The sequence below is a fragment of the Psammomys obesus genome, unplaced genomic scaffold (assembly GCF_907164565.1).
Source record: "Psammomys obesus unplaced genomic scaffold, mPsaObe1.curated_primary_1811, whole genome shotgun sequence".
Taxonomy (NCBI): domain Eukaryota; kingdom Metazoa; phylum Chordata; class Mammalia; order Rodentia; family Muridae; genus Psammomys; species Psammomys obesus.
The window spans coordinates 19,069,268-19,080,243 of NW_026585895.1; the positions used below are offsets into that span (position 1 = coordinate 19,069,268).

At 41.6% G+C, this 10,976-nt stretch overlaps 1 protein-coding gene across 1 annotated transcript in view; it reads left to right on the forward strand.

Moving 5' to 3' along the window:
* Grb14 (growth factor receptor bound protein 14) overlaps positions 1-10,976 on the forward strand; it is a 114,051-nt gene that overhangs the window by 358 nt on the left and 102,717 nt on the right. Inside the window, exon 2 of the mRNA XM_055599895.1 lies at positions 1,370-1,502. Within this exon, the coding sequence (XP_055455870.1) occupies positions 1,370-1,502 (133 nt within the window). The remainder of the gene's footprint in view (positions 1-1,369; positions 1,503-10,976) is intronic.

The window sequence follows — 10,976 nt, forward strand, 5'->3', positions numbered from 1 at the left end:
GCAACCCGCGCTGGGGTGAGGAGGGGGCCCGGGGTGTGAGTGTGTGCCCAGAGCCCGACCAAGTTTTGAAAGTGTCTGAAGACAATTCTCCTGGAGCCTGCTCCCAAGGGGTCAGCAGGGCATCGCGATGTCCAGGTGCCCTGTTATAAATAGCATCACGGGGTGGTGGAAAACCGTCAGTCTCACTTTTGCCCTTTGGTGTGAACCAGGAGGCCACACTCCGGACTGACCACACTCAGCTGCTGGATGGCCCTTTTCGTGCTACACTATAGGCTTCAAAAAACCGAGGCTTGAGCGCCTTCACCTCCCACATAGAGGCTTCCAAGGACCCTGGAGAGACAGAGCAGGGATTGACATTTGAGCAATCTTTATGTTCCACAGGAAAGAGCAGAGGCTTTCAAAGGTTTCTCCTCTCCACAGCAATGAGCACTAAATGCCTTCGGAGTTGTCATACTTTAGGAAAGAAACAAGGCGACAACAGCACAAAAATCCGTGGCCCTTTTTGCAGTCACACATATCAGGATTGCAAAGTGCTCTGACTTCAGTCAAGTTAAAATAACTCCCCAGTGGCCTAGCATACATTCATGCGAACACGATCTATTGACTTACCTTCCCAGAAGGACCGCCTTGAGGGTCTGTATCTATAACCGCTTGAAAAATTAACAAACTGTGTGTGGGCAACACTGTGAATGAAATTTGAAGTGAGATGAACCACGTCTATATTTAATAAATCATAACTTCCAGCAGTGATGAGTAAAAATTCCTGGGGGTGAGTTCACTGGATATAACTTACAGATTTTTGTCAATTTAACAGGCGCCAGGCAATGGCGCACTCCTTCGGGTAATGTCTGCATAAATCATGATGTAGCTTGTATTGGTGTTCAGGAAAATCCTAAGTGCAGGAAATGATGTGTCCATGTCTTGTGAGTTTGTGTGTGTGTGTGTGTGTGTGTGTGTGTGTGTGTGGTGTAATTCTTTAGAATTTGTGTGGCTTACTTTATTTTGATTCAGTATATTATATAGCCCTTTCACTGTCCTTGTCCGCTGCTATTGTCACTCACCAGGTGATAACAGGTATCAACTTCAAATTTCAATCTTAATTGGAGGGAGTGGGACAGTGGTACCAGATGATAAGGGGACTGTCTCTTTGTTTGCTTTTAACCGTGTCTTTTCTTACACACATTTCACCAAAGGCTAACCTCATCTTCCAAAGGGAAGTGCTATAAGAAATCAGAGATGAATGGGGAGGTGGAGGGTTAGCATTGTCGCAGAGTGGCACACGTAGCCTCAACAGCGTTCTTTCCCCTGACAGCAATTATATCTTATACTCTGTCTTATGTAAATGACGTCCTGTGTTCTCTTGGTGTAGGAGAAAAAAGAAAGATCTGGATGTTCTGGAAATGCCGTCTATTCCCAACCCCTTTCCTGAGCTCTGCTGCTCCCCTCTGACATCCGTGCTGTCAGCAGGCCTGTTTCCCAGAGCCAATTCAAGGAAGAAGCAGGTAGGCACTTCTGAATGTGTGACATTCTCATGTCTTTGGAGGTCTGTGCCCACACAGACTTAAAGATTTTTTTTTTTTTCAAAAAAGCCTCAAAAGAGAATTTGCTTGGCCCATGCTACACTCCCCTTAACTGAAGAAGTCTCTTGAGATGAGTTTCCTTTTGGGAGCTTCAGTTTCCTCAGCTGTATAGTGGGAATATCAAAAGTTCCCTCTTAGGATCTTGGGAGAGAATAGGATTGAAAGTGCACTGTCCTTGTCTGCTGTTATCACTTACCAGGTAGATGGGACAGTTGTATGTGATAACAGTTATTACTTTCAAATTTCAGTCTTAATTGGAAGGGGTTGGATAGTAGTATCAGATGAGAAGAGAAGGGCATTGGCGCTATATATATATATATATATATATATATATATATATATATATATATATAGCTTTTGAAAGTGTCTTTTGTTATACATGTTTTCTTAATGCTAACCTCATTTTTCCAAAGGAAAGTGTTATAAAAAATCTGAAAGCGATGGAGAAGTGAAGGCATGAGTTTGATTTTTAGGACCTATAAAGTAGAAGAAGATAACTAACTCCCAAAAGTTGTTCTCAAACTTTTTCATGGGTTCTGTGGCACAGATATATTCATAACACACACACACACACACACACACACACACACACACACACAATAATTTTTTTGTGTGTGGTTATTCAAAGCAGGGTTTCTCTGTATAGCCCTGTCTGTCCTAAACTCCCTTTGTAGATCAAGCTGGCCTCAAACTCACAGAGATCTGCCTGTCTCTGCCTCCCAAGTGCTGGGATTACAGGTGTGTGTGTGCCACAACACCTGGCTTACACCATAACTTTTTTTTTTTTTTTTTAAAAAAAAAAAAAAAAGGAATCTTCATAAGGTAATTGGATTTTGGGACCTAAAACCCTTCCTAGTAAGTTCTTACTTTTGGATACTCCAGTTGCAGAAGACATCATTGGAAGCAATGATCAGGAAATGGATTTTATTTTCATGATCTTCTTTCTCGTTTGAGTCCGACTTACACAAATTGGATTGCGAAGTCCAAGCAACCAAGAGAAGATATGTCATGACTACGTGATCTGAGAGAGGGACACATCCTGGAATTATTCATCTCCTCTCATGGAATTATACCAGTTTCCAACGAACAAAGTAAAGAACAGGTTTACTTGTCAAAATCTACCTGTTCTTTTAGGGGGGGAGGAATAATAAAATCCCACAGTCTGGTAACTGTGGTGAGGTGAGGGGAGGAGACAGGTGGCCATGTTCCCATCTATTCTCTTTCTTTTTTCTCTTTCTGTAACTTTTACCCTTGGATTGGTTTAGCGATACAGTTTTAATTAGAAGAAGGAAAGAAATACTGTGGAAGCAGACTTTTTTTGTTGTTATTTATTTATTTATCTATCTATCTATTTATTTATTTATTTGCAATGCAGCACTAGACACAATAGGAAGTATGTGTGCAGGAGTTTCACAGGCGTGCAAGCACTGTGTGATATGTGGTTTAGAGCCCAGAAGTCCATTTCAAGTGTCTGCCCTGTTTTTCCATTTATTTATGTAATTATTCATGTATATATGTATGTGTGTGTGTGTGTTTTCGCGTGTGCTCTCACATGTGGAAGCAAGCTGTCACTCATGTGTTCATTTTCATGTAGAGAGCACAGGACAGCTTTCAGAATTGTTAATCTGCTTCCACAGATCCCAGGGATCAAACTCAGGTCATCAGACTTGGCAGCCAGTGCCTTTATCCATTATGCCATCTTGTACACCACCCCTTCCAACCTTATTCTTTAAGAAATGTCTCTCACTGAACCCGAACTCACCAATTTTACTAGACTGGCTAGCCAGTGAGCTCCAGGGAACTAACTGTCCCCAACTGTACAGATGCACACTATCAGGTCCGACTTTTGGAAATGTAGTTTTGGTGGCTATCTGGTATATATGCTCTTGTGGGGACAGGATTGGAACCTGACAGTGGGTTGGGAAAGACTAAAAGGGTCCATTCTAAAAAGTGCTTTCATCCGAGGGAGGTTTGAAGTCTAATTGTAAGTTGCACATAGCTTTATTGAAATAACCAACCACGCTAAGAGTTTGGGTATAGACTTAGGCATGACACATTTTCCTGGGGGATTTGTAGGGTTGTTTCGCTCATCAACCTTGGTTGGGGGGAAGAATATGATCGATGTTGGCATGATATTCAGTTTGAAGAATTTAGTCGACAATCAGGTCAATCATGTTGAGCCACCATTTCTCACATATTCTAGACAGTAGACACCTGCTTAGGCAGAGATGTCCCCGAAGCAGTGATTGTCAAAGCACGGCTGTCGTGTGTGGTTCCGGTAGAGGCTGCAGAGGAAGAATGGTAGAAAGCGTGGCCTGGCAAGGTTTTCTCTTTAATTTTGTGAATAAACACAGGATGCGTCTGTCTAAGAGAAAGACTTAAAGAGCAAGCTGGGTTCAGAATGGAAAGGAAGAACAGTCATTGGCGTGCTCACGCTTACATGGTGGTGCAGGCAGTGACAATTCTCAGCTTGACAAAGTCTAGACAGGCCTCTGGGCATGCCTGCGGGGGGATCTCTTGATTTGGTCTAATTGAAATGCAAAGATTACGTATAGTAGGTGGGCTCATTCTCTGAGCCGAGATCCTGGACTCTGTAAGGTGGAGAAAGTGACTAAATTGAGCAAGCATGCATTCATCCATTAATCTCTTTCCTATGGATGCAATGTAATTAACTACCTCAAGCCCTGCCACTGTGACTTCCTTGGCAATGATGGGCTATAATCTTGGACTGTGAGCTCAAATAACCCTTTTTCTTTTTCCTTCTCCTCCTCCTCTTCTTTTTCTTTTTTTGCTTGGTTTTTTGAGACAAGGTTTCTTGTGTATCCTTGGCTGTTCTGGACTTGATTTGTAGACCAGGCTGGCCTTGAACTCATAAGATCTGCCTATCTCTGCCTCCCCAGTGCTGGGATTACAGGCATGCACCACTGCATCCAGCTACCTTTTCATTATTATTATTAATTATTATTATTATTATTTATAATTTATTCACTTTGTATCCCAGTTGTAGCCCTCTCCCTCATCTCCTACCAGTCCCACCTTCTCTTCCTCTTCCTCCCCTATCCCTCTCCCCTAGTCCACTGATAGGGGAAGTCTTCCTCCCCCACTGTCTAACCCTACCCTATCAAGGTTCCATCAGGATTGCCTGGATCCTCTTCCTCTGTGGGCTGGCTAGGTCTCCCCACCAGAGAGAAGTGATCAAGGAGCAGGCAACCGAGTTCATGTCAGAGACTGTCTCTTCTCCCCTTACTAGAGGACCCACATGGAGACTGAGCTGTCTGTGGGCCACATCTGAGCAGGGGATCTAGGTCCTCTCTATGCAAGGTCTTTAGTTGAGGCATCAGTCTCTGCAGTCCCCCTGGGCCCAACTTTTTTGGCTTTGTTGGTGTCCTTGTGGGGCTTGTATCTCCTCTGGGTCCTTCTACATCCCCCTTCTTTCATAAGACTCCCTGTGCTGTGTCCAAAGTTTAGCTGTGAGTCTCTGCATCTGCTTTGATCCCCTGATGGGTGAAGTCTTTTAGAGGACTGGTAGGCTCCAGTCCTGTTTTCTCTCTTCCATCACTTCCAATGTCTCTCCTCTTTGCCCTTCCGAATGAGAATTAAGCATCACCCATAGGGTCCTCTTTGTTGTTTAATTTCTTTAGGACTATAGATTTTAGTATGTTTATCCTATATTATATGGCTAATGCCCACTTATAAGTGAGTATATACTATATGTGTCCTTCTGCTTCTGGGTTACCTCACTCTGGATAATCTTTTCTAGTTCCATCCATTTGCCTGCGAATTTCATGATTTCCTTGCTTTTAATTGCTGAGTAGTATTCCATTGTGTAAATATACCACAATTTCTGTATCTGTTCTTCAGTTGAAGGACATCTAGGTTGTTACAGATTCTGGCTATTATAAATAAAGCTTCTATGAACATAGTTGAGCAAATGTCCTTGTTGTATGGTTGAACATCTTTTGGATATGTGCTCAGAGTGGTATAGGTAAGTCTTGAGGTAGTGCTATTCCTAGTTTTCTGAAAAAGTACCAAATTGACTTTCAAGGTGGTTGTACAAGTTTACATTCCCACCAGCAATGGAGGAGGGTGCCCATTTCTTCACAACCTCCAGCAAGTGTTGTCACTTGAGTTTTTCATCTTGGCCATTCTGAAGGGTATAAGGTGAAATCTCAGGGTCTTTTTCATTTGCATTTCCCTGATGACTAAGGACATTGAGCATTTCCTTAAGTGTTTCTCTGCCATTCGATATTTCTCTATTGAGCATTCTCTGTTTGGCTCTGTACCCCATTTTTTTGATGATTTATTTTGTTTATTAATTACACTTTATTCACTTTGTATCCCCCCATAAGCCCTTCCCTCCTCCCCTCCAGATCTCACCATCCCTCTCCTTTCTTCAGGCATGCCCTTCCCTAAGTCCACTGATAGGGGAGGTCCTCCTCTCCTTTCTTCTGATCTTAGTCTATCAGATCTCATTAGGAGTTGGCTGCATTGTCATCTTTTGTGGCCTGGTAAGGCTGCTCCCCCCTCAGGGGGAGGTGATCAAAGAGCAGACCAATCAGATTATGTCAGAGGCAGTCCCTCTTCCCATTACCATGTAACCCACTTGGATAGTGAACTGCCATGGGCTACATCTGTTCAGGGGTTCTAGGTTATCTCCATGCATGGTACTTGGTTGGAGTATGAGTCTCTGGGAAGACCCCTGTGTTCAAATTTTCTGGTTCTGTTGCTCTCCTTGTGAAGGTCCTGTCCTCTGGAGAGAGGACCGTGACTAAAACGCTCAATTCCCATCCTGAAAGGCAAAGAGGAAGGACATCAGAAGAAGAAGAAAACAGGAAACAAGCTAGGAACCTGCCACAGAGGGCCTTTGAAAGGCTCTGCCCTGCAGACTATCAAAGCAGATGCTGAGACTTATGGCCAACTGTTGGGCAGTGTGCATGAAATCTTATGTAAGAAGTGGGAAATTATACCCCATTTTTTAATTGGCTTATTCGGTTTGTTAGTATTTGATTTCTTAAGTTATTTATATATTCTGAATATTAGCCCTCTGTCAAATGGAGGGTTGGTGAAGATCTTTTTTCCAGTCTGTAGGTTGTTGTTTTGTTCTGACGACAGTGTCCTTTGCTTTACAGAAACTTTTCAGTTTCATGAGATCCTGTTTATTGATTGTTGATCTTAGAGCCTGTGCTGTTGGTGTTCCCTTGAGGAAGTTGTCTCCTGTGCCAATGAGTTCAAAGCTTTCCCTACTTTTTTTTTTTTTTCTTTCTAACAGTTTCAGTGTGTTTGGTTTTATGTTGAGGTCTTTGATCCACTTGGACTTTTCTTTTGTGCAGGATGATAAGTATGGATTTATTTGCATTTGCATTTTTCTACATGTAGACATCCAGTTAGACCAGCACCATTTGTTGAAGATGCTGTCTGTTTTCCATTGTATGATTTTGGCCTCTTTGTCAAAAATCTGGAGTCCATAGGTGTGTGTTTATTTCTGGGTCTTTGATTCAATTTCATTGATCTACCATTCTGTGTCTATGCCAGTACCATGCAGTTTTTTTTTTATCATTGTTGCTCTATTGTACAGCTTGAGATCAGGGATAGAGATACCTCCAGACCATCTTTTATTGTACAGGATTGTTTTAGCTATTCTGGTTTTGTTTTGTTTTTCCATATGAAGTTGAGAATTGTTCTTTCAATGTTTTTAAAGAATTGTGTAGGTATTTTGATGGGAATTGCATTGAATCTGTAGATTGCTTTTGGTAGAATGACCATTTTTACTATGTTAATTCCACTGATCAATGAACATGGGAGATCTTTCCATCTTCTGACATCTTCTTCAATTTCTTTCTTCAGAGACTTGAAGTTTTTTTTTTTTTTTTCATAATAAGTCCTTCACTTGCTTGGTTAGAGTTACACCAAGGTACTTTATGTTGTTTGTGTCTATTGTAAAGTGTATTGTTTTCCCAATTTCTTTCTCAGCTCATTTGTCTTTTGTATGTAGGAAGACTACTGATTTTTTGAGTTAATTTTGTATCCAGCCATTTTGCTGAAGGTATTTATAAGTTGTAGGAGTTCTCTGGTAGAATTTTTGGGGTCACTCATGTATACTCATATCATCTGTGAATAGTGATACTTTGACTTCTTCCTTTCTGATTCATATCATCTTTATCTCCTTATTTATTGCTTATGTATTGCTTATTTATTGCTCTAGCTAGGACTTCCAGTACTATGCTGAAGAGAAATGGAGAGTGGACAGCCTTGCCTTGTCTCTGATTTCAGCTGGATTGATTTAAGTTTCTTTCCAGTTAGTTTGATGTTGCCTATAGGCTTGCTGTATATTGCATTTCCACTGTTTGGCTGTTGTCCATGGGGTCACCAGCAGACCCATGGCTTGAATGCTGGGAATGCTGCCCCATAAATACCAGTGCTGCCCTCAGTGGGGCTGGAGGGAGCTGGTGTCTGGCTGATAGAGAGGAGGGTCCCTGGACCTGATGCTCTCCACTTGCTGATATATGTGGAGAGTGCTAGAGGCCCAAGGTTCCCAGACTCTCAGACCAGGGAAAGGGCCACAGGGCCTGGATCTGATCAGGGCCCCAAATGTCCTAGGAAACCTGAAGCTGCCCCCAGGGGAGCAGGAGGGATCCGATGTCTGGCTCCTAGAGCAGAGGCACCCTGGACCCGGTCTCCCACACTTTCTGGGGTGTGCAGAAAATGCCAGGACTTCACAGTTTGCCATTTCTGGAACTTGGAGACTGCTAAGGGTGTCTATATTCTATCAGGCCCAACTCACAGTATATCCCTTCTAGTTCTGGGACGCCCCAAGGATGATGCTATGGAACCAGCCATTGGTTGATTCACTGGATCAGGAGTCTTGGATCCGCTGCCCCTCAGATATGGGGTACACTGGTCACTGCCACCTTGGAACTCCTACCTTTTCCTTTTTAAGTTGCTTTTGTTACAGTATTTTGTCATAGCAAAGGGGGCAAAGAAAAACTAAGATTAGAAGAGAAAGAGACTAGGCTAGGTCTCACATCCAGGTAGGAAGTGACTTCAGACCAGGTGGAGGTGTTCCAGAGAAGGACAGTGGGTTTCAAGTTAGGAAGATAGAAAACAGGAAAAAAAGATGTCTTGTTGCTCACCACAACAGGTTTCTTTCATGCTTGCAGTCTGTATCTAGCCCGACAGAGGATACTACACACACACACACACATACAAGCAGCTGGACATACTAATGAGCTGGTGCTGGCTGATTTACTGGGGCCAGTTCCTGAGGGGTGTCCTACTTCCCAAGGACACATCTGTCAATCTCTTCCTAGGCCCAGGGCTGACAACTTCCTGTAGAGGATGTCCCACTGTTGAGAAAGAAGATTCGTTTTCCCGTTTTTCTCATTTCCCCTTTTCACCTCATCTAGAAGTTACATCTAGAGTAGATCTTTTTATTTTAATTGCTTTTGTGCATTCTCAGTTCTTTGGAATGAGGGGGCTTTGAGACCTCATGGTTCTCTACATCAAGTTCCCTAGGCTCAGCACCTTTGCCACATACATGCCCCCACCCCTCCATTCTTACAAGATAGTATGGTCCCAATGTCTGCAGTCTTTGGTTGAGATGAAGTGTGAGATGTTGTGTGGCTACATTATACCTCTCAACATCGCTTAACAGTTGAAACATTGGAAGATGTTTCCTTTTTTCATAGTCTCTTGCATTTGTTAAACCATTCCCGACATGCTAGAAAATGATTTTCTCTCCCTAGGAAAAGTGAAGAATTGTTACTTGTTATTTACAAATGAATGTTCAGAAAGTTTGAGAGAATCCAGACTCGAAACCTTAAGTTTCATTTGGCTTTTCAAAGCCACAGTCAAAATCGCTTTCTAGGCCACAAGTATGCTTTTTAAAAGCATATTGGGATGCTTATGTGATGTGGGTATCTTGCACTGGAGCCACTATAGCATGGGCTTCGTCTCTTTTGCAAGTAAGATTTGTCAAAGCATAGAGTGCAGTGCGATTTCAGTATTATTTTAACATGAGACCTAGGATGAAAATTGCTTCTTTGTTCTCCACCCCTCTTTTTTTTTTAATGTTCACCGTGTGAAATCATGAGCCTATTTCTTTGTGTTTGACACTAATAACTATTTAAAGTCTTCCTTCCTTTAAAATATGTGATCTAGAAAAAATTACTTACATTAAAAATGATTTTCATTACTTATTTCTTATTTATGATATATATTTCTTATTTATTATGATTTCTTATTTATGATATATATTTGCTAGGAAATTATTTTTTACTGGTTATATGCTAAAGACCAAAACCCATTACTTGAGCATAAGAAAAAAAAAATAAGAGCTTTTGGGCCTCACTGAAGAATCATTTCTTGTCTTTTTTTAAATTTTTGAGCTTAGACACAGCTTGTGTATGAGCTCTGGTGAGTTGCCTTTCAGAACTGTCTAGGATAGCTAATGTGGGATAAGGTACCTGGACACTTTAGAGATTCAGCCCAGTGAAAAACTGTGTCATTCACTGCTGGAGTTGCTTGACATCACCAACTGCCCTACTTTCACAAATCGGTAAATTATGTCTAAGTGATGCTAGGCACTTGAAAGTGATGGAAGTAGGAGTTGGCATTCATGTTTCTTGAGGATTTGACAGTAGTGGTTTTTCAAGAAGGTGCAATTTCTAAAGACAGCATGAACCACATACCTAGTGTGGGCAACAAACTCGTGCAAACACTCTTTGCTACAATCTCAACTTTAGAACAAGATAGCAGGTCCTACTAAAGCCATTTGTTCATATTCATCTAAGGATTTTTCTCTACTTTTCTCCCTTTTATGAATTACAGCTTTATGATTTTTCTCTATGGCTTTGCTTTCCTAAAATTGATAGAAAATTTTATCAATTAATTAGCCACATTAAATTGTATTTGTTAGTTTTGAGTATCCAACTTTCATATGCCGTTATGGTCCTTGGTAAACATCGCAGAATACTATTAGAATGTACTTGTAGATCATGGTAGGGTAACTTTTCAACCTAAGACTTAGAAGGCTGAGTCAGAGGATTTTGAGTTCAAGACCAGGTATGCATAGTGCATCAAAAAGAATAAAACATCTTTATGTGCTTGGTGGCTCACATTCCATTTACAGTCTGTTATGTAGCATTTTTCTTTTTTCCTCTCTTTATTCATTTCTTCCTTCCTTTCTTTTTTTTTTTTTTTTTTTTTTTTTTTTTGAGTCAGGATATCACTGTGTAGCCATGGCTGCCCTGGAACTTAGTGTGGATGCCAGCCCGATATCAAACACAGAGTTCCACCTACATTCCTAGCACTGGGAGTAATGATGAGCACCCTTGGCCCCTGTAGCCTTTTTACACACACACACACACACACACACACACACACACACACACACACACA